At 44.9% G+C, this 23946-nt stretch overlaps 1 protein-coding gene across 1 annotated transcript; it reads left to right on the top strand.

The window, feature by feature from the left end:
- Positions 1-355: 355 nt before the first annotated feature.
- On the top strand, positions 356-23099 carry B3GAT2 (beta-1,3-glucuronyltransferase 2; the record flags this gene model as incomplete). The annotated part of the gene is made up of 4 exons (XM_081997342.1): positions 356-2162; positions 15333-15477; positions 22781-22929; positions 23013-23099. Exons 1-4 carry the CDS (start codon positions 1617-1619, stop codon positions 23097-23099), a joined length of 927 nt encoding a protein of 308 aa, XP_081853468.1. The 5' UTR covers positions 356-1616.
- Between the last annotated feature and the right edge of the window lie 847 nt (positions 23100-23946).

The raw sequence follows: 23946 nt of genomic DNA, 5'->3' as shown, positions 1-23946 counted from the left end.
TGTGAGCCCTCTGCGTTAATACGTCCTCTTGAATGACAAACTGATTGCAGATAGATATGAAGGATACATATACATGGTGACCACATTGTCTGCATTTGTTATACACATGCAAATGTGACGGGTGCATACGAAACAGAAACAAAAGCAGTAGTTTAAGCCAAGGGAGCTGGTGTGAAGACATGACCGATTTCTCCAACCAGCGCTGTTCCCACTGATAAGTCTGTATTGATAAGTATTGACGACGAATCACTCCATTTCTGATCTCAAATAGTCCACAAATCGGTAAATGTTTTAATCAGAGAATCAAGGATAATTCAGTGATTTGTAAATACCAGTGCTGTGCCTCTGTGTTTTTTTGTGCAACAGGAAGTTTTAAAAGCGTTCATTCAAGCTATAAGGAAGCGTTTCGGTATGACAGCAGGGAGTGCTGAAAAACGCATCGGAAACTTCCCCGGTCGGGAAAGATTCGTGAGCGGTTGTAGATTGTGCATTCCATGTGCGCTGCGGTACCTGATGAATGCCTTTTTCCTCAAAAAAAAAAAAAACAAACCAGACAGGTGGACTATTATGAAATTCTCATACACGAACGCTCTTTACAAAGGAGCTCTCAAGTCCTTCCGACCGGTAGGGAAGCAGCACGGCGGAAGACCGCGGGGAGTGCGGGGCCGAGCGGCGCCGGCGGACGGGCCAGCACAAGAGGACGGGGCAGCACGAGCTGCCTCCGTCGGGGGGCAGGGGACGGGGCACCGGGCACCGGGCACCGACCCTGAGGAAAACCAAGGGGAACCGCGCAAAACGACCGCCTTATTTACAGTCTCTCACTTCTGCGGAGCTCAAAAGCATATCTGTTAAAAAAAAAACAATAAAAAAAAAACACAACAAAAAAAGCCCCAAAATAACCAACACAAATTAAGCGAGCGGCTGCCCACCGGTAGGAGGGGTAAGTGCTGCGGCGCCCACACCCCCGCGGCGGGCACGGGGGTCTCCCCGGCCCCGGCCCGTCGGGCGGGCGGCGCTGCCCCGGAGAAGGCGTCCCGGCCGCCACCGCCTCCCGAAGGCGCCGAGCGCAGAGCTCCGGGGCAGCCACCGCCCCCTCCCCGCGGCACCCGGGGGCGGCAGCCGGAGTGAGGCGGGGCGGGAGCCCCCCCACCCGGCCCCCGCCCGCGGGGACCCTCCCTCCCGCCTCCCCTCCGCTCCCCGCCTCCGCGCACCGCCAGAGCCGCCCGGGGAAGCGGAGGAGAAGGAGCGGCTCCCCGGAGCGCCCGGGCCGCGACGGCGCGGCGCCCCCGGCCCGGCCCGGCGATGCTGAGGGAGAAGAAGAAGAGGAAGGAGGAAGAGGAGGAGGAAGAGGAGGGAGGACAGCCGCTTGCGGAGTAGAGGCGCGGCGGGAGCGGGGAAGGGCACCTGCCCCGCCGGGCTGCCGCAGGGCACCGCGGGGCGCTCCGAGCCGCCCCGCCGGAGGGAGCGCCGCCCTCCCCGGCCACCCCGCGGAGGAGCGCGGGCGGGCGAGCGAAGGGGCAGCCCCGCCGCCCCCCGCGGCCATGCGCTGAGCGCCGCCGCGCCCGTCCATGGGGCGGCGCTGAGGGGCGGCGCGGCGGGAGGGCGCCGGGGGCAGGATGAAGTCCCTGCTCTTCAGCCGCTTCCTCCTGCTGCTGCCCTGGGTGCTCGTCGTCATCGTCGTGCTGGACATGGACAGCAGCCGGGCGCCGCTGCCCGCCCTGGCCCCCCGCGGCGGGGGCGGTAGCGGGGGGGCCCGGCCGGCGGCGGCGCGGGCGCCCCCCGCGCGGCGGCCCGAGGCGGCGCTGCCCACCATCTATGCCATCACGCCCACCTACAGCCGCCCGGTGCAGAAGGCCGAGCTCACCCGCCTGGCCAACACCTTCCGGCAGGTGGCGCGGCTCCACTGGATCCTGGTGGAGGACGCGGCGGCGCGCAGCGAGCTGGTGAGCCGCTTCCTGGCGGGCGCCGGCCTGCCCTGCACGCACCTCCACGTCCCCACGCCGCGCCGCTACAAGCGGCCGGGGCTGCCCCGCGCCACCGAGCAGCGCAACGCCGGCCTGGCCTGGCTGCGGCAGCGGCACCAGCACCTGCCGCCCCCCCAGCCCGGGGTGCTCTTTTTCGCCGACGACGACAACACCTACAGTCTGGAGCTCTTCCAGGAGGTGCGTGCGGGGCGGGGGGCGCGCGCGGCCGCGACGCTCCGCCGCCGGCCTCCCCTCAGGCGCCCGCCGTTGCCCGCCTCATGTCCCCTCAGGCGCCGGCCTCGCCTCCCCTCAGGCGCCCGCCGCTGCCCTTCCCGCCTCGCTGCGCCGGGGCCGTGCCCCATCCCCGCTTTGCGGCGGGCTCTCGATGTCCGTCACCTAAAGCCCGGGCTCGGCACGGGGAGCTTGCAGCGTCCCGTCCCGCACCCGGGATCCCCAGCGCTGCCTGTGTGTGACCACCCCCCTCTCTTGATTTTAACAGTTTCTTGTCCCTCCCCTCCACGCTCTCCACAACTTTTTACTGCCTTTTTTTTTTTTTTTTTTTTTTTTGCCTGCCGAGTGAGGCAAGTTTGGCGTTTGTATAAGGGATCCTCTGTTCATGCTCAAACTGGGATAAAAGCGCTCTTTGATGCTTATCTTTTTCAGGCTGCGTCCCTCTCCCTGTAGGGCGAACTCGCCTCGAGAGTCGCCATCCTTCACAGTTTTTCCTTGGTAGGAATGAATTGATCCAGAGACGGCTCCTGCACGTGGAGTTGCCCAGTCTTTTTGAACCTTTTCACTCTTAAAAGCAGCAAATCGTTTGTGCAATGACTAAACACCCTTTCAGGAGTCTCTTTTTGTGAAGGGACCTGTTTTCGGCTTTATTGCAGCCCTCCCTTGGTGAAGGGCTTTGCTCCTTTTCGGTGGGAGCTGGCAAGCGCTCGGGGGAGCGGTTATCCTGCTTGCTTTCTGGGTTCCCCCTGGCAGGAAGGAGGGGTGTTTAATAAGTGGATGTGAAAGCAGAAGAAAAATCGTGTACATCTTACGTGACAGCTAGAAGAGTAGCCTTGGCAGGAAAACGGAAAAGTAGACTGGCAGCAGGTAGGGAATGTACAGGCAAATTGCGGTCCGTGACTTTTGCTGGTGGACGGTACGGTATTTAGTGGTGTGCACCCCTGTTCTGCAGTTTGGAAGCATTGTGCTTCCTATGATACTTGACAGTAGGTTAAGATGAACGCGGTACACAGAAATGTGAAACACGTGAAATTCCCTAGAGCGAGTTATTTTAGAAATGCTTATGTTCATCTGTGTTTAGATTCATAATGGATCCATTTCCAGTATGTGGGCAGGCGCAGGGTCCCTGTTCAGCAGGGATGCCTTACTTCCTTTGCCCGTTTGGCATTCAGCATTGAAGCAGCTAATTTGAAGACCTTTGCCTGGAGGCTAAACCTTTGTTGTAATTGATTTTCTTAAAATCTCCTGCCTGTGCTTAGTGCATTATAATGCAGAGTAATTCCACCTACTGATCTTTGATGTGATGGGAGTGTCCACCTCTGTTCGGGGATATAAAACTAATCTGATTCAGTCTTAGGGTTGTCTGTAAATGGATACAGACAATACACTTCACCACAATGAGTAGTGTGGGACAAAAGATATTTGGAGATGAATCTCTACTTTCTTTGGCGTACATACGTTAGGGACAAGCTAAAGGAACAGCATTGGCAAGCATATCACTTGTGTGACCCACAGCTGCTGGAAGGGAGTCAAATCAGGTTTATTCTTTTATCATTTGCTGCTGCATTCTTCTAATTGCTGTGAATGGTGGAACAAAAAGGTACAAATTACCTCTCTGATCAGCTAGGAAAGCAAGAGGATAAATCTGTCTGAAGGGTTAACCTTGTAAAATGCAAGCACAACGCAGCAATCTGTGTTTCCTTTTGCTAACAAGAATGGTAACCTTGGGCATGCAGCTCCACAGTCCCAAGGTTTCTCTTTGACCAGGGTTCAGCTGCTGGGGAAGAGGTGTTTATTCTGAGCCCTGTGCAGGCAAATCACACCTGAATGAGTTTTCCCTGTGAACTGTGGTGGTTGGAAAGCTCTGTTAGAGGAGCAGAGAAGGAGCTTTTGCTTCAGTTACCACTGCAAGTCCCCATGCCTGTTTTCTGGGGTCACTAACGAGCTGTAAGGTCTCTGGTATGCTGCTGGTAGTAACAAGGGGAATGCCTTGTTGACCTGGCAAAGTTAACAGAAGCCCCTTGGCAGGCTTTGCCAAGGGCATGTGCCTTTATGACGAGTGGGAGGTTGCATTTGGAGAGAGCCACTAGTCTTGTTTTCAGTGAAGGCACTGCTTGAAGGTTGTGTGGGTTTTTTTTCTTGTAAAAAAAACTTCTCTGTCTGTATGGATTCTGACTTAACAGCTCTGTAGTAAATCCTGATCTCTTCTTTAGGAATTGATTGATTTATGAGGGTAAACCAGACTTGTCTTCTCCAATTATGGAGAGAACAGCTTCAGAACGTGTTGTGTGCAGATGAAATCTGGTAGTAACTCTTGTCATGAAAGTGGCAGTAACAATACCTTGAGAGGGAGCTTTTTTCAGTTTCTTACCCTGCCAGGAAAAATTCTGCAGACCTGTAGTCATGTAATTCCAAAGGAGGTCTAATAAACTGTAGTCTCCTCACTGGGAAGGGTAGTATAAATGTAGAGGGATGAGACAGGAGGTCTGAATTCTGGTCCTACCACCATCCTGTTGCTGGCTGGGTGACCTTCAGCGTGTCACTGACACAGGCCAAGGGACGTGTGGGTCCCAAACTGCCAGCAGCAATGTCTGCTAGCATCTGCCCTCAAGCAGTGATGTACATTTTCTGGCTTATGAAATAGAATCAGAGAATAGTTTGGGTTAGAAGGGACCTTTAAAGGTCATCTAGTCCAACCCCCTTGCAAGGAGCAGGGACATCTTCAACTAGATCAGGTTGCTTAGAGCCCCGTCCAAACTGACCTGGAATGTTTCCAGGGATGGGGCGTCTACCACCTCTCTGGGCAACCTGTGCCAGGGTTTCACCACCCTCAGTGTGGAAAAAGTTCTTCCTTACTCGAAATCTACCCTCTTTTAGTTCAATACTCTTACCCCTTGTCCTATCGCTACAGGCCCTGCTAAAAAGTCTGTCCCTATCTTTCTTTTAAGGCCCCTTGAAGTACTGGAAGGCTGCAATGAGGTCTCCCTGGAGCCTTCTCTCCTCCAGGCTGAACAACCCCAACTCTCTCAGCCTGTCCTCAGAGGACAGGTGTTCCATCCCTCTGATCATTTTTATGGCTCTCCTCTGGACCTGATCCAACAGGTCCATGTCTTTCCTGTGCTGAGGGCTCCAGAGCTGGATGCAGGACTCCACGTGAGGTCTCACCAGAGCAGAGGGGCAGAATCCCCTCCCTCCACCTGCTGGCCACGCTGCTTTGGATGCAGCCCAGGAGACGGTTGGCCTTCTGGGCTGCAAGCGCACATTGCTGGCTCATGTCCAGCTTTTCATCCACCAGTACCCCCAAGTCCTCCTGCTCTCCAACCCTTCATCCCCCAGCCTGTGCTGATACCAGGGTTTGCCCTGACTGAGGCGCAGGACCCTGCACTTGGCCTTGTTGAACCTCATGAGGTTCACATGGGCCCACTTCTTGAGCTTGCCCAGGTCCCTCTGGATGGCGTCCTAACCCTCAAGCAAGTCAGTTGCACTGCTCAGCTTGGTGTCACCTGCAAATAGTAGGTCTGTCTTTTTTGAAATGGCTTTCTTCTGAATGAAAGTTGGTTTCAGTAACAGCAGTGAGGGCTTGGGGAGGGGTGGGAAGCAGCGCTAGTTAGGACTGTGAAACGAACGTGACATGTGAGAAGCATTGGCGTTGGGGATGCGTTTCACTCAGAGGTTGAAAAAGCATTGCTGCAGAGCAGAAGGTGTGCCAGGGAACTGCATGTCAGTGAGGGATTATGTTTAAGGCAGCTCCTTTGTGTGGCTTTTCCCTAGTACCCTTAGAGAAGATGGAGCCTTTTTAACAAAGCAAAATCAGCAAAGGCTTTACTGTGGGTGGAGGTGTGTAAACTGTATGGGCGTGATCAAAAAGGGAGTGTGCTTTGACAGGAGGTGCTATGGGATACTTCTGTGAGCTTTTGATGAGGAAAGTCTAATCTTTGTCCAAAGTACTTCTGTCTGGTCCTTATAGGAATGAGTACCTTAAATTTGCTATGGAGTGAGCTGGGCCCAATAGACATGGGCAAAATGTGTTTCACTGGAAATCAGGACACCGTCCTCCCCTTCCCCCCCCCCGCCAGTTTACAGTAGTGTTTTGCTGGAAAATGTCACCATCTGTAGTAAATCTGTGATGCTGTGGTGCTCTTGACCAACCTGATCTCCTTCTATAACCAGGTGACCTGCCTAGTGGATGAGGGAAAGGCTGTGGATGTCGTCTACCTGGACTTTAGTAAAGCCAGGTCTCCCACAGCATTCTCCTGGAGAAACTGGCAGCTCGTGGCTTAGACAGGTTTACTCTTCGCTGGGTGAGGAACTGGCTGGATGGCCGAGCCCAGAGAGTGAATGGCGTTAAATCTGGCTGGCGGCCGGTCACAAGTGGTGTTCCCCAGGGCTCGGTTCTGGGCCCGGTCTTGTTCAATGTCTTTATTGATGATCTGGATGAGGGGATCGAGTGCTCTCTCAGTAAGTTTGCAGATGACACCAAATTGGGTGGGAGTGTTGATCTGCTGGAGGGTAGGAGGGCTCTGCAGAGGGATCTGGACAGGCTGGATCGATGGGCAGAGGTCAACTGTATGAGGTTTAATAAGGCCAAGTGCCGGGTCCTGCACTTTGGCCACAACAACCCCATGCAATGCTACAGGCTTGGGGAGGAGTGGCTGGAGAGCTGCCTGGCGGAAAGGGACCTGGGAGTGCTGGTTGACAGCCGGCTGAACATGAGCCGGCAGTGTGCCCAGGTGGCCAAGAAGGCCAACAGCGTCCTGGCCTGTATCAGAAATAGTGTGGCCAGCAGGAGGAGGGAAGTGATCGTGCCCCTGTACTCAGCACTGGTGAGGCCGCACCTTGAATCCTGTGTTCAGTGTTGGGCCCCTCACTACAAGAAGGATGTTGAGGTGCTGGAGCGTGTCCAGAGAAGGGCAACGAAGCTGGTGAGGGGTCTGGAGCACAAGTCTTATGGGGAGCGGCTGAGGGAGCTGGGGTTGTTCAGTCTGGAGAAGAGGAGGCTGAGGGGAGACCTTATCGCTCCCTACAACTACCTGAAAGGGGGTTGTGGCAACGAGGGTGTTGGTCTCTTCTCCCAAGTAACTAGTGATAGGACGAGAGGAAATGGCCTCAAGTAGTACCAGGGGAGGTTTAGATTGAATATTAGGAAAAATTTCTTCACCGAGAGGGTGGTCAGACATTGGAACAGACTGCCCAGGGAGGTGGTGGAGTCGCCATCTCTGGAAGTGTTCAAAAAACGTGTGGATGTGGCGCTTCAGGACATGGTTTAGGGGACATGGTGGCGCTGGATTAATGGTTGGACTTGATGATCTTGAAGGTCCTTTCCAGCCTTAGTGGTTCTGCAATTCTGTGATTCTTTACAAGTTGTCTTTTTTTCCTAAGACATACGATGGCATGCAGGTGTATAGCTTAGTTTTTGACTGACAAAACTGTGTCCTCCAGGTCAAACTGGGCAGGGTCTGAGCAAGTTTAGTTTTTGTTTCTAGAATTAGGTGGAGAGCCTGGTTTCTTTCTGCTGCTACAGCGTATTCAGCATTGGCTCAGCTGAGCCTTTTGTTAGGAAAGGCTCATCTTCCCAGGGAAAGGACCAATTGATTCAGTCACTGTGAAATTCTTTAAAGTAAAGCTTCAGCAATGATGAAGAGATATTTCCAGGAGCAGAGGTGTGGCCTTTAAGTTATTCCCAACTCTCTCCACTTGAGAGTATAATGGTGACCAGTTGAAAAATCATGCTTTTACTTCAATATGCCAGAACCAGCAGTATTATATTTTGCCATTTATTATTTTGGGACCCAGACCTCAAAAATAATTTATATTTTTTCTGCTCGGGAATGATCTGTTCACTTGGAGGTGTCCATCTGCATCTCTCCATTGAAAACAATAGTCTGCTTTCTGAAAATATATTTTATCAGTTGAATATCAGCCTGTGTTCATAACAAAGACACCAAGAGGCCTGAAATCCCAACTACTGTATTTGATAGGCTTTACAGATGTTTCTATGTGAATCATCATAACTTCTATTTTTTACTATAGGCTGTTCGTTATGCAGTGACTCTGTTATAGTTTCTGTTGCATTAGTGCTTTACTGTATTTCTGAATGCAAGTTATTGTAATGTTGTGACTGATGCCTAGCAACTGCCAAGTTAATATTTCCAGACTTCCAGAAAGAAAACCTTAGCTAAAACTGGCATTCCACCTTCGTAGAGAAATTTTAAAACCAAGATTAGCCTAAGCACTGGAAACTGAAGGTAAACATAGCTAAGTTCTACTTCCCTTAACTCTTCGCATTCTTCATGTGTTTCTACGTCTCAATCTTTTTCTCTGCCCTTCATGTATTTTGGGTAGCTGGCCAAAGGCCATGGCTTCCTTGGTCCCCGTACGGATATGTACGCAAATGGGAAGAATTAGTGTTGGTGGTCCACTCTGCTGTTGATTGTGCAGACTCCCCTGAAACCTTCGAGGCGAGCTGCTTAAGAAGTACAAAGAACAGGAGTAAAGACCTTCAACATGTGTGAGAAAGTGAGCTTGCTGCATTCAGAAATGCATTGATTTTTAAAGATTCCAGTCTAGGTTATGTCTTGTCACCTTCGCTTGTGTTTTGCTCAGACACCTAAACTAAGACATCTGTGAAATTAAAATGCTTATATCTAAAACTGTGATCTCCCTCACTGCCATCCCTAGTCCTTTGGCCATTGGCATCTAAAATTTCGTGGCAAGATTTGCTAGGTGCCTAAAGCATGCAAGTATGGCATATACTGCTATCTTGTCCGAGTGTGAGTTGAGGATTTGCAGACTGGGTTTCCTTAGAGGAACCCGTGCTATAAGGTGTGACCTGAATACAGCCTTGCAGTGCTGAGTTCAAAGTAAATCACAGCACTAATTGTCATTTCTAAAGGAAAAAAAAAAATCCCAAACCCTTATTAAATAGCTTAGCAGTTAGCTGTGTTGCCGACTGAGCTGGGGACCGGAATTCAATTTGCTGTAGCTGTTGCCTGCACAAGAATGCCCTGACTATGATTGTAGAGCTGAAGTTGGAAAGGAGGTAAGCGGAGAAAGAGCTCATCCCCTTGTCCTGAAGTTGAGGTAGTTTTTACAGGTAACTCAAGATTTGTGGAGCCACAGGGAAGGTAAGAATCTGATCAGTGAAGAGGACAGTCGGCTGGATTGCTCTTTGCAGGAGTAACTTAAACATCAATTTAAACAAAAATTCCCTGATATTTTGAAGGTTATGCTAATCCCTTACGTAGTGGCCTAAATTGCCCAGGTAGGATCGTGCTCAAATCAGCCAGATGGGAGCAAAGATTCATGAAGAACAGAGGGAAAATGGAAACATTTTGTTTTGGCTAGTGGACATGACCTTCTCATTGAAGGTTAGGACTGTCCAACTTCAGTAATTTTCGTAGTGGCACTGTAGAGCAGAGGGCAAGTTGTGTGAGTGATTCAGACTGAAAACATTTTCTTATGCCTTTGCCCTTTGCTCTCCCAAAAGGTATGTATGAAGGTAGCAGATATTCTAATGGATGTTAACAGTTTGTAGCCTGAAAAAAATAAATCCTTCTTATTAAAAATAGAACAGAAATACTTGCAGGCATTACATGTCACACAGGGTTCATTTTTCCCATGCTCATCTTTGGGTTGCTCTCAAAATATTTTGCAAAGATGATGTTACAGAAGAGGTGAATATTTACTTTATATTCCGACTTTGACTAGGGAAGGGTTAGTGCTCCTTTGATAACTTTTTGCATAGCTGTCCTAATCCTTATACACTGTATTAAGCTAACTTCTGTGTGCTTTTTAATGGATATATTTATGCAAAACATTTAAAAGTAGTATAAGTGAATCTGTTTATCTTTGAAAACATAGAGATCTTTTGTTGTATTTCTTGGAGCTGGTTGGAAAAATCAAATTTTTGCTATAGTCTAGACAGAATTAAATATTATCTGGCTGTCATTAGTTATTTTCTTCATAATAAAAAAAAATCGAAATATGAGTTAGCAGTGCATTAAATACCTTTCTAGTATATAAATGATTTAAGAATACGTGACGGATTTTAAATGCACACTGACATTCCTCTTGCACATAAACATTGAATACCTATGCTAAAGAGGATGGATTAGAAAAGACTGGTAGAGAAACAATGAAATAGCTTAAAAATGAGAGGAAACAGGGACAAAAAAGCTACTCAAAACAGGTTTATCCAAGTGAGGGACTCTGGGTTACACAGTACCAAGCACCATCTGTTTTTGCACCTTGACAGCAGTCTTTTTCTTTTTACCTGTGAAACTGATACTGTTACTATGAAATTAATTACGAATGGGCAGCAGCTCTTGTGAGGTCCCGTGAACACAACCTAGTAGAATAACAGAAAGTAGGGTGAGAAAAAGAATTAGTAAGTAGAAGGGCTAAAAGGAAGCATGGATGGCAAATGTTTTGGAAGTCTTCCCAATCCAGAGAAATTAGCTCCTAACTGCTTTAGTTAAACTTAGTATAGTTTTTTTCCTGTAGAGAAGGTATTGACGTTTGTGCCCAACGATGCTGGTATAATTTAGAAGCATTAATCATTGTATCTGATATGTAAAATGCTGCTTGAGAGAAGGGGGAATTAATCTATCCTACTTCCACAGTGTAGATTGGGTACGAATCAGCAGAGGAGGTTTCAGGCAGATGTTTGGAAAAAAGCCAAAAATAGTGAGGATGGTGGAGAACTAAATCAGATGACCCGTGAGGGTTGTGGAGCAGGCTAGATCAATGATTGGCCTTTTTTTTTTTTTAATTTGTAGACCCTTCCTACAAGTTTTCCCATGGAGACATACCCTTTACTGTCAAGTTCACTGACAACTAACTTGCTTTTTGAAGTTATTATCCCCTAAGCATCACAGTCCCATAACCACAAAAACAACTGGCACAGATTTTCTAGGAGCCAGTACCTCCTCTGAAGTAATGGTAAGTAGGGGCAGAAGCTCTATTTAATGCCTAAGCAAATGGACGTGGCATCATTGCAGCTGAGCTGTGCCTCTGACTTGTAGTGTAGTCATGTAAATCTTGTTGAAACAGAATTTGGCTTTAAATGACCTCTGAGTAATGCAGGATGCCTGTCTGGGAACTGATAGGGAACCTGGCTGTGCTCATGCTTCAACCCGCAACAGTTTTCCCCTCTGGAAGAGTTGTAGTGAAGAAGCTCTCGATCCTGTCTTTGGTAGTAATAAATCGGAATTTTGCATAGAAATCTGCTTGAGTCTCGCGGGGATGGGGGAGGTGAGCCTGGATGATAACCATAGCCTGACCAGTACAGACATGAATTACAGAGGGGTTGAAGTGATGGAGAACAGGGGAAGAAAAAAAACCTGCTTAACTATGTGTGGCAGCCAGGTTTGCATTTGCTGGGAGCTTTGAATACTGAATAGAAACACATCAACATCAGGTTGCAAAAACACTAGGATGGTTGTTCCAGCCTGGAAGCCTTTTCATTATAGGAAGTATGGCCATGTTTCCTTCTGCCTGTCATTTTCCTTCATTCCCCTACGGCTTTTATATTTTATTACTGGCTTGGCATCTTACCTACCCATCAGTCCAATGCATCCTATTAAGCAGCTTGTCTTGATTGACTAATGAGATGCTATTTTTGGCAATGCTTTTATCAGTATCTCTTTTATTGCTCAGCTACATTTTCTACATTTTTACTTGTTATTTGTCAATGGTTCCTCTATTGCTACCATATTTATTTACGGTTATATGCCCATCACCTCACTTGGATATCTTTGGTTAGTTCTTACCCCTCTCTCCTGTCATCTCCTTGCCCACTCCTTCCAGTTGTGTCCCCCCGCTTCATTCAGGTTTGTTCTACCATCTTAGAGGCCTTTTCTCATCTTCCCCATCCAGTACGTCACTCTTCTCCTATGCCCAAGATCCCCTTTCAGATAATCAAAAAGTAAATAGAGGACAAAAGCATTTCAGAGGGAAATTTGTCCTACCTTAAGACAGCTGTTGAAGCCAGGCAGGATGAATCATGCTGGGTAGGTTCCTATCTCTGTTCATTAACTATAGAAGTCTAAACAGAGTTAAGTAAGATTAATACCATTCACATAAGCTACTAGGACTTAAAATGCTGACTGTTAAGACAGCATGTGCTACCACACATTAAAATGACAGGTAGAAGAGTGATTTAGGAAGCTGTTTGTAAGATAGGATTTTGGCAGTTGTTTAACCCACAGCAATAAACCAGTTCAGGATTAACATGTTTTTGAATCACCTTTTTGTGTCCCAGTGATTAGCAGTGTCAAATTCCAGATGCAAGCTGGCCTTTTAATCCAAATAATAGCTTTCTCCCCATCATGCATAAATACAGGCTTAACACATCAGCATGTTAAATGCAGTAATGCTATTCTCAGAAGATGAAGAGAAATATTCCTACTTTCATCTGCCTAGCTTATCCTGAGGCTGTAAGGTGTGTCAGAATTAGCATAAATATCAGTCTAGATGTGCCCTTTCAGTTTGTACTTAAAGGGTTTGCTGTGTTCTTGACACCTGCTTATTTCATTCTCCAAAAATATAACCTCTGAGAATAAAGTAACCTAAAGACAAAATAAAGAGCTCTGTAAAGGGTTGGTTACTTCTGATGTGTGGTGGCTTTACTGACTTAACTCTTAGACACTGAGATGGACCCAGAACTGTAATAATTAAAACTTCTTGGGTGATTTCATGCTGGTTTCATGAGGTCAGTGAGATACTTTTCATTGACAATATTTTCCTCTATGTTGTGTATGACAAAGTATTAATACAAATCAGTCTGGTTCTGCTAGTGTAAGTGTCCGCTGTTGACCCGGTTCAGAAGTCTCGGGTGGTCTGGCTCATTTTGCAGTACAGCTGCCCAGATGCTCGCTGTGGGAAAAGGAGGGTATGGGCTTACCGTGCATTAGCTACTCTCGTAGTTGGAGCGTGCCTGCCCCTGTCTTGCAGCATTTTATGCTTACCAGGGGTACAGGCAGTTGGCACAGGGGAGCTAAAATGCTGCAAATCGGTACACTAGTAATTTCTTTAGGTATGCATACACTCCAGAAGGTATTGTGAGTAACACAGAAAAGTTAACGGGCATCTGCGTTCGTCCCGTGGTTAATACTGGTGTAGCATAGGTGGGTGTATGTGGCTGGATCATGCCCTTGGAAACCTATTGGAAACTCGCCCGTGTAGACAAGCCCAGCAGGATGATGCCCTGTGTCCATGTCTGATGTGTTTGGATGTTAATATAAATAACACTGTTAGAAAAATTTGTGAAATAAATGTGTCATTAAAACTAGAGCTAAAGGATATTCATGAGAAGGTTTGACTGATTTCCATATCCAAGCAGTTGATTGCTAACTCTGCTTTTCCTAAATGGAGGAGTGGGAGAGATTGGAAAAATACTCTTAAGCAGGGAGAACGGTTACAAACACATTTTAACAATAACCTGTAGAGATTCATTGTAGTCTCTCACTGGCGATTAAATAGTCCGTGGTTTGGATAGAATCCTTATCGTGAGAAATCCCTGTATTGCCAATTGCATACATACCCTGTTCTTATACAGTATGGACTGCTGCCACTGAGTGAGATGGTCTGACTTGCTGCAACAGTTATTAGGGTGGAGGGGAGAAAATTTTGCTATACAAATTTAAAGATACACAAAGAATTGGAGGGAGAGAAGGTGCATACTTCTCTTCTGTGTGTACATACATATTTGTGGATTTTTAAATATGTATTTTTTGCCTTCCCTGTGTGAAAGTTCTCCTAAGAATCTGCTAATGTTTCTAGCTTAGAAATATGAGCCAGAGTGACGTGACGTCTTTGTTTTTTCTGGTGCATCTCCTGGGAGTCTAGATAATATGCATGATAAATCTTTCACCTTGCCAGAAAGAGAGGGAAGTATTTAATATTTAACCAAGGTTGTCTTTTGCTTGAACATCTATCGATAGGGGACTGCAGTTACAAATATGTAAAACTGTGTTTGTTTTTGCTAGGAGGAGTGCTTGGAAGGAGAAAGGATAACCTTTCCCTAGGGAATAGGACTCAACTGCAACAGAAGACGAGAGATTTTTAAAAATTGATCAAATTAAGCTCATGTTACACTGAAATAGTTTAATGCTTGCTTAAATAAGACCATATTTAAGCACAGTGGTTTTTGAATTGGTGCAGTCAAATTGTGCAAGTTGCTGTGTCCATGCTCTCGTCTTCTCAAGCGCTCACACCAGACTGTCGGTGGTTTTCCCACGGGGAGCAGAACATCAGGTTCGTGTTGTGTTACCGCCTGTTTGCTGAAGAAAATGGTCTGCTAATCAGTGAACTGAATGTACTGACTCCCAGTCATGCACACTTTTTGCTAAAGAAAGAGTAATTTTTTTTTTAGTACCTATAAATTCTTCTAGGTTAGATGAGGACCATGTTTCCAGAATTACATTTAGTTCCGTATACACCATTGGGAAAAACTCCTGTTACTGATGGCAGACTAGCAGAAACACACTGCCTGACCTGCTTTCTGTCCTTCTCAGAAACTTAGCAGAGCTTTTCAAAATAAAATAGAAGTTAAAAAGGTTTAGCCCAAACTTAATCTTTTTTTTGTGAGACTTTAATAGATCTGAGCTGCAGCTATTGTGCAAATCTGGTATGTAGCAGGTAGGGGGAGAGTTGTGTTTGTTACCAGCCTTAAACTAGCTGTACTTGTCTTAATGAAGTGTGTATTTGTTAATCATTATTATAATATTCTCTCTCGCTGGGCTTGTATAATATGTAAGCAGTCTAGAGAAATAAGCCTACTGCTAGAGTGCTATGGTCTTGCAGATGAGAAAGAGCTACTACACCTTTGAACACCCAAACAAGAAAACAAATGCTTTTTTTTCATGGCTTTTAAAATTTTTGTTATAAAAAATAATATGAATAGGATATTTTCAGTAGAATTGGGATACATACGGGCTAGAGAGCTGGAGATTTCACAGAAAATGAGAGGGCACATGCAGCTTTCAAATGCTTACTCTGTTGGGCTGGAATCTGTAAGCTAGAATTGCTTTTAAATACCTAGTCTTGACGATTAATGTGTAGGCTTTCCACCAACACTTATAAAAAAACCCTAGTAGGATAACGTACACGCAGTCACGCTGTGTCCGCCTCTTGCAGATGCGTACAACCCGCAAAGTGTCGGTATGGCCTGTGGGACTGGTAGGAGGACGACGATACGAGCGCCCGGTTGTGGAAAACGGCAAAGTTGTTGGCTGGTACACGGGCTGGAGAGCTGACAGGCCTTTTGCTATTGACATGGCAGGTAAGTACCGTGTTTCATGATACATGAATGTTTCTCATAATAACTATTCTTACATTTTTCTATTAGTGGGACAGAAAGAGATGTCTCAGAGTAAGCAGCTTTTAAAACTCCTGAGTGCAGCTGCTGTACGTAGCCCTTCAGCACTAAATCTCCTGGAAGTCTTAGCTAGCCCATCTCATCTAATTAAGTTGCTTCTTTGTGATATCTGAACTTACTTTCACTTGGTTTTAATTTTATGCGGCAACGTGGTTTTTATGTTGTATAAATTGTCTGCAACAAGTTAATTGCATATTAATTAATCCAGTTAATTTTTTCAAGGAGCCCCTGCCTTTCATTGTGTCATCAATCTACACCAGGCAGTATAAATGCAGACCCTTCTTAGGCCTCATTTTGTAAAATGCTGCCTTATTAAATGATTATTTTTTTTATTGGTTATTTGGAATGACGATGATAACTGTAGATGGATATAGTTTGAAACACTGGGCTTAGGGGAAAGATCACTGACAGCTATAGCCTAGTAGATGAAGGCAGAAAAGCTTCAAAATGGATCTAATCAATCTTCTGCTGTGAAGTTAGCACACCACATAGCTCTGTCTTGCTGTTAGTCCATGTTTAGACAATCTTTTGTATATATTCACAACTGCCACATGAATCACCACTGTGCAGAAGTCTGATTTCTAGCATAGCCGCAGCCAGTTTTCCAGCAAATAATATATTTGCACTTAAGCGTATTCTGTATTCAGGAAAGAGAAAGAAATGGAAAAGTAGGGATACAGGGACAAGGACGGGGTAGAAATAGCCATTTTCTCTTTTCTGAAACCCGTATGTTTTGGGAGTGGGAAAGGGACAGTGCTTTCTCATCTCAAGAGAATATTTTTATATGAATTGAAATGTTTGATGAAAAATATGTACAGTATTTACAGTACAACTGGTTAAAAAAAGTAATAGAAGGACTGATAGTTGTTAGCACCTCAAAGCTAGAAATATCAACAGGTGAATTTTTCTGTACTGTAGAAGCATTTCAAGTTAATAGTATCAGCTGGCATGAAAATAAATATTTGAGTGTCCAGGTAGAGGCATTGTTCAGGGGAGAACTGGGTATGTCAATCCCTAAACCTGTGTAGCCTGTGTAGACTGTTTAAGAACAGTCTCTGCCTGTGGATTTATAGATACATATTGGTACTATGTTGTGGAAGTGGTTACTTATGGGCATTGTAAGGGTGACAGCATGGTTCATAATTCATTAGCAGCAGGCAAAAAGCCAGTACCAACATTGGCCAAGGACTCTAACCCAGACATGAAGAGATACGTTGGAAAGTTGTTTACACTTTGGAGTCGCTGGCTGAAACACTGGCATGAGAGAAGAGCAGCTCCATTAGGAACATATCTGCTTGTACTTTTACCGAAGTCACAGAAGGGAGGGTTGTAGAGACAAAGATCGAAGCGTTGAGAGCATAGGAAGTTATTGCAGATCCGCAAACAAGGAGTTACTACTTTGTGAGAGAACTTTTGTTAGTCTTCAAAAAATAACTGAAAAAATTAAATTATATTTTTAATTTCAGCAGGGAGGGAAATGGATGCTCTGTAGGCTGGTAAAAAATTATGTTAAGTTTGCATCTTCATTCCCGTCAGGAATATGGCGGAAGAGCACAGACAAACAGAACAGAACTTGTAAATCCAGGACTGCCTAGGTGTCTGTACAGGTGCAGCCTACAGGATGAATGTTAACACTCTGTTTTCCACCCTTGCCCCCTGCAACATACCCCTGGGTATGTGGAGGGCTTGCCAACAAACCGAAGTCTGTGCTGCAGTACATCACTGTCATTCCTCCTGCTGGCACGAAATAGATAAGCAACTGAGATTATACCATATACCGCATGTAAGGAAGATCAATATTACCATGAAAAAAAATTTGTGTATATATTAAACTGCCCAGCTGTCTACAGCTGTTCATAATTCATGTTCTGATTCCTAAGGCACTGGTACGGATGCTCTTTTTCGTTTACAGAACTATCTTTTCATAGTGGTTTTCACAAGAATTTGATCATGAGGCTGGGTGTGAAAAGAGTGACTCTTTAAAAGGTTTGGAACCACTGATTTAACTTGTGGCTGTTCAGAGGAGGCGCATGCTTGTTTTTAAGCACATAAATTTCTTAATCTAGACTTCAAGATAGAGGACCAAATGCAAATCTACTGCAAGTGTAGACAGGTCCTGCTGATTTCATTGGGATAGCTCAAAGACCCTAGCTGGCCAACTTCCCTAGATTCTTCTTTGAAATGTACTCACACACAGCAATCACGTTATATTAGTTCAGTAAACATTGATTTATTTCTTTTGAGACTGTTGTGGTTGACACTTCTACTCTCCAGTGCTAAATTGCACTCAGAAAGCAGAGTAGCTGTTTCCAGTGTTGCTTCTTGCCTGGCAACCAACACACCATATGAATTAGTTCTGGTGTTTTTAAAGTTCCACCTCAGTTTTAACTGCAGGTGGGTTCTACAGTTTGACACAGAGTTCCTTACCCTCAGGGAAGAAAAGGGAGAGAGAATGGGGTGACTTGATTCTGAGGTAGGCACTGTGTCATTTATTTTAGACCTGATTTACAATCTTTATTAAGTGATGCTGTTAGTGATTTACTTTTGGCTTTTTCCCAGTGCCAGAGGTTTTGACCACCCATGAGAACAAGTCAGATTAGATTGTGATTTTCCTACTGTCAAGATTGCTCAAGGAAAACAGATGCATGCTTTATGTTAGCATTCCAGGAGCTGTTTCCTTCAGTCATAGCGATTAGCCTATGCCTGTGAGTCACTGGGCAAGCAGATTTTGGACTTGTGGCACAGCTCATCCACTGTGCCATAAGTCTCTCTGCTAGGGCCTGAGCAAACTTCCCGCCCACCCCCCTCTCCAATTTTGCCATAGTATGAGGTGTTTAGTACATCTTATCTTTCTTACGGTTCCCTGAGAAAAAAGCTTAGTCTCTTAATGACACTGCAAAACGTGACATATTTTGTCTCAATCCGAAAGAGCCACTGCTGGAATTCAGAAGTACAAAAGATTTTAAGTGAGTGGCTATGGCAGACACCAGACAAAAAAAAACCCAAACCACCCCTCCATCAAAGGGTAGCAACTATTTTAAATGTTGGTGAGTTAAAATAGAGAGCCTCTTTCATGGCAAATTAACTGTTAGCAGATGCCTTTGTTCTGAACTACAAAAACTCCTGGTTGAGCACCTGTGCCTTATTGCAACCCAAAGAGTATGGGTTGCATAGATACTTGTAAGCAGCAGACCCCAAACCGTGGCATGTTCAACAAGCCTAGGGAAGTACCTTGAACTGCATGGAAACCACTATATCCGTTTCAACATCAGCACTGAGCATTAGCATTTATACGCCCTGGAAATGATAAACACTCTCAGTTTATAGCTTGCCTTCAGCTACTACCCTATCTAGAGCATTCAGGAAGCAAAGGCATTAATCAGGGCAACAAAATATTGTAAAACCAGCTCACTCTAACTGGATGAAGAAAAATGGTTCTGCCTTTTAACGGAAGCTGTTGATCTAACACAAGTCAAGGTGGGAATTAAGAGAAACAACTTCCATGGAAAGAAGCACAGATGTAATCTTTGCCATGTCTCCCAGGTATCTTGTCCTGCAGCAAATTAATTGTTATCTTGGTGGCTCTTCAGCCAATTTACAGCCTTGCCTTAAAGACACAAAAAAACCAGAACACCTCTTCACACTCTGGCTATGAAATGGTAACGTGGTATTTCATGTGATCTTGAGCCCAATGTGACCTTGTAGGAATAATGATCAAGTAAAAGAATTGTATGCCCGTAGCACTGTTCAGTTATGTTATGCTGGAGACAGTAATCCCAGATTAATCCCTGTTTGGGGATAGAATTCAAAACAGCAGTGTCTTTTCATCTATTACCACAGGATCATTATCTACTGAGAGAAATAACTAGTGCCAGTATAGTCAAAACATGAGCCATCTCCTCTTTTTGATGCCAAAATGATGTCTGTGATGAAAAGTCAACTGGAATTTGTCACTAGAAAATGGTTTTCCCTCAGGTCCATCTGAAGTCTATCTACGTAAATACAAAATGTCATACGTGTGAAATCAAAGCAGTTATGAAGCAGAGCTGAAGAACTAGAGAGCCAGGAGATAAGTCTCCTCAAATTATTTTCTCTCTTCAAGTTGCTGCTTTATTGGATGCTTTTAAGAAACAAAGACTGCATGACCACTGGTCAAGGAAACAAGCCTCGGGCCACAGGCCAGTCAGTGCACAGTAGTCTGTGTCCTTGCCACTTGCAACACTTGGTTTAATAATTTTATTTTTATTTGATGCCTGAAAACGCAAGGGATTTTTGATAGCACCCTAAAATGATGGTTTGCAATAGCCTGGTAGCAAGGGCCCGTGTTACATGCAGGGGGCATGGCACATCTGAAAACCTGTGCATAGGAGAAAGCCATCCTCAGAACTCAATCCCATTTTCCCAGCAGAGGAGCAAGCTTTGCAAAAGGAGAACCTAGAGAAATCAGTGTGTGGGTAAGTATGGGCTATGGGGGCCAGGGAGCCAAGCTGAGACACACAAAGACATGCAGTAGAAACCATGTCTCTTCTGCTTAGAATGGGATTCCTTCTCCCCTCTGAAAACTAGAACACTGTGCTAATTTTGGTGCTTACTTCATTTTCTTCTCCATGGATGACCAGTTTAAATCTTAAAAATTAAATTTTAAATATTTTTAAAAAGAAACAGCAGCTCACACAGCTGATGAGGGCTCCAACAATGCCTTCCCTCCCAAAGCGTACCTTTTTTTTTTTTTTTTTTTGTGCCCAAGAGCATGCTAAAGCCAGGTTGCATCAAAAATTTATAGTTTGTTCTAATTCAGAAAACAACCCAACCAAACCTAACCAAAAATACTGAACCAGGCCAATTTGTTCATCAGTGGTAAGTCTGCGGTGACCTTTCAAGGTGCAGAAAGCTGGCTGTATGCACCGCAGCTGTCTCTTGCTGCGGGAGTTTAAATGCTCAACCTTGGCTCTTCACAAATGCTTATGCTTGGCTACGTGCAGCTCCAGGATGGAGCCCACCTTGCGCTCCCTCCCAGCCAGGCTCCAAGACGTAGGAAACAAGAAGGGTCCGTGGCCTGCTGAAGATAAACCCCTACTTGGGAATAAAAGTCCAAACGCAGTTCCTTTGCCTGGTAGCGCTCACCTAAACCCAGCACCCGCAGCCGAGAACAGCTGGGTCCCAGCATTGCTGCTAGAGCGTGGTGCAGGTCGCAGAGCTGGAGCTGCAGCGCTTAACTGCATGGAGTGAGAGCAGGCTACAGCCAACGTCTCACACCTCCTGGAAGTCTTTTATTCACTAGAGGACTCTGCAAGGTGTGGATAAGCCCCTTCCATCTAGATACCTGTTCTTCTTTGTCTTAGGCAGGATGTAATGTATAAAAAGTTAAACATGTTTTCTCCACCCATGTCTGTCAGTGAATGGGGAACCTTCGTTTACATCCAACCCATAGTCTTCCTGTGCAGTGTCCAAATTGTTGTTTTAAAAAAATAAAAAACACTTTCTGGCATCTTCCTGTGCTTTGCCATAAGCAAGAGCACAATAGGTAAGATAAAAGTGGTCTCCGTGTGCTGCCATTACATGTGATGTAGTAATTACTTCCTTATATTTTCCTCTTTAAAAGGCTCCCATTAAAGTGACAGATACCTTCAAGGAAAATACAGTATTGAGATAATCATAGTAAAAAATTCTAATCCAAAACCTATTGGAGACGGTCCACAGGAGGGACATCAAAATGATCAGAGGGATGGAACACCTCCCCTCTGAGGACAGGCTGAGAGAGTTGGGGTTGTTCAGCCTGGAGAAGAGAAGGCTCCGGGGAGACCTTCTTGCAGCCTTCCAGTACTTCAAGGGGGCTTCTAAGGAAGATGGGGACAGACTTTTAGTAGGGCCTGTTGCAATAGAACAAGGGGTAATGGTTTTGAACTAAAAGAGGGTAGATTTGGACTAGATAGAAGGAAGAAATTTTTCACAAGGAGGGTGGTGAAGCACTGGCACAGATTGCCCAAAGAGGTGGAGATGCCCCATCCCTGGAAACATTGGAGGCCAGGTTGGACAGGGCTCTGAGCAACCTGATCTAGTTGAAGATGTCCCTGCTCCTTGCAGGGGGGTTGGACTGGATGACCTTGAAAGGTCCCTTCCAACCCAAACTATTCTGTGAGACTGAAAAAAACAGACAGATTTATACTCCCTTAGAGAAAGTTATACTAATTTTTAAATGCAGAAATTTTAATACTGGCTTTACAATTAATTGTTCTTGCCATTTTCCAGAACAGATGTCAAAACTGTTACTACTGCTGTTATAGAAGGGACAGCTAGAATGACTCTGAACTGACGAAAAAAGGGTTTCTGTGGCAGGCTTGGCAATTAGACATAAAGAAGTTACAAATGTAATTTTTCTTTACAAGTATATCAATTGAGTTTTGAGTCATACTTGAAGCAGCATATGTGTGACTGAATGTTGCTGAATGAAAACTGGAGAGTTCTATAAATAAGGGCAAGCTGGAGAGTGCCAAGAGCTGCTTCAGAGAGGTCGAGTTTGTTCAAACCAGTGATTTCCGAGTTTGTCATCTCCCTTTGAGGGACCTAATGTACGCTAGGAGAGGAACGCATTGCAGAGGCACGTGCACTGATGAAGAAGTCCTTTCAGTTGTGCTGTGCAATGATCAGATCAGATCAGCTACAGACTGCCTCACAGACCACCGCTGATGAAAACGATTCGCAAGTCCACAATAACTACACAGTGTACAAGGCAAAACATTAATATAACTTGTCTTTCATCAACAATAATGTTAAAAAAGACCACAGTTACCTCTAAGTAACACATTTTAACCTTTTTTTCTGACTCTCACCTTTAAACCTACAAGTGCTTGTGCAGTATAAATTTCATACATTTTATTTTACTTAAAATTCATTTTTATTTCTTAATTAGAAGGAGAAAGGAAGGATAGTCCAAGATCTTAGCAATACCTGACTTTTCAGGCAAAAAAGCATGTATTCTCTGCATGATGGGAAATTGGTTAAACAAGTTGAAATTATGGTGCAATTAAAAAAAGTGCTTGCACCTCCAAGGCAAAACAAAACAATGTAGGCAATATTGCCTATCCATATAATCAAATTTACACATTTTTAAAAAGAACATGGGAGATTTCTTGGTTTAAGCGTAACCTGCACAAAAATGTAAAGCCTAAAGGTTTTATCTTAATGTTTCCCCCTCCCTCTCTCCAAGGGTTTGCAGTGAGTCTTCAAGTGATTCTGTCGCATCCAAAAGCCGTATTCAAGCGTCGTGGTTCTCAACCAGGAATGCAAGAATCTGATTTTCTGAAACAGATAACAACAGTGGAGGAACTGGAACCAAAAGCAAACAACTGCACAAAGGTACCAGCTTCCACACTCGCTAAAAAGCTTTCCTGTCATCTCTGTAGATGACTGTACTAACTCACACAAATGTTATTTTATAGGTTCTCGTATGGCACACACGAACAGAAAAAGTAAATCTAGCTAATGAGCCAAAATACCATCTGGACACAGTCAATATTGAGGTGTGATGTGGAGACACAGTTACACAGGAAGCACGGTACAATGGATGTGTCAGAACAGTTAAAATAGTCTGCTTCTGCGTGAGGCCTTTTACTAGTCATCTGATGGACTTCTGTGGAAACAAAAGCAAGTTGTCAGACTCTCTATTAATAAGCAAATCAAGTGGGTGTGCTCTGTTCTAACTTGTTTGCATGCATTTCTGACCTGTCGTCTTATTAAACAGACACCTTTGTTTTAAGGCTGTTTCCACATAGTAAAAACAATTAAGAGAAACATGGCTGCAATGGAGTATTTTCAAAATCATCATTTATGTATATACTTTTTGTATTTATCCAGCTTAATGTTGTAATTATAAACAGATTTGAAATCATGAGCTGTTGAGCTAAATATTTGCATAAATGGACCCTCCAAATTGGACATATTTTTCCTTCCCTAAAAATAGACTTCCTGAAGAAATAGCGGTCAAATAGGTCATACAATAATGAAATAAAACCCCACAATCATTTATGGATTTATCCTTTTAATATAGGGAAATAACATTTTATCATTACGAGGCACCATAAAATGTAAACACAATCATTGTCATAAACCTGGATATCCCTGCGAGGAAAAATATATCTGTTCACGTCGAGTTACCCTGTATACATATTGTGCCGCTAGTTCTCAGCATTAATACTGTGCACGTGCCTCATAAGCCAGGCTGGATACTTTATCACAGGAAACTCAAATGGATCAAATGCTCATTTTTAAAAGAATAAACTATCGATTTGTAGAACTACAGCAACATCCAGGTTTATCTTTCTTTCAGTAACCACATCCCTGTTATGCACACCATAATAACATCACAGTGAAATG

This window comes from Phaethon aethereus (genome assembly GCF_964289735.1).
Source record: "Phaethon aethereus genome assembly, chromosome: 3".
In the NCBI taxonomy this organism is placed as follows: domain Eukaryota; kingdom Metazoa; phylum Chordata; class Aves; order Phaethontiformes; family Phaethontidae; genus Phaethon; species Phaethon aethereus.
Note: the sequence above shows the minus strand (reverse complement) of the source record. Positions and strands in the feature narration are given on the sequence as shown.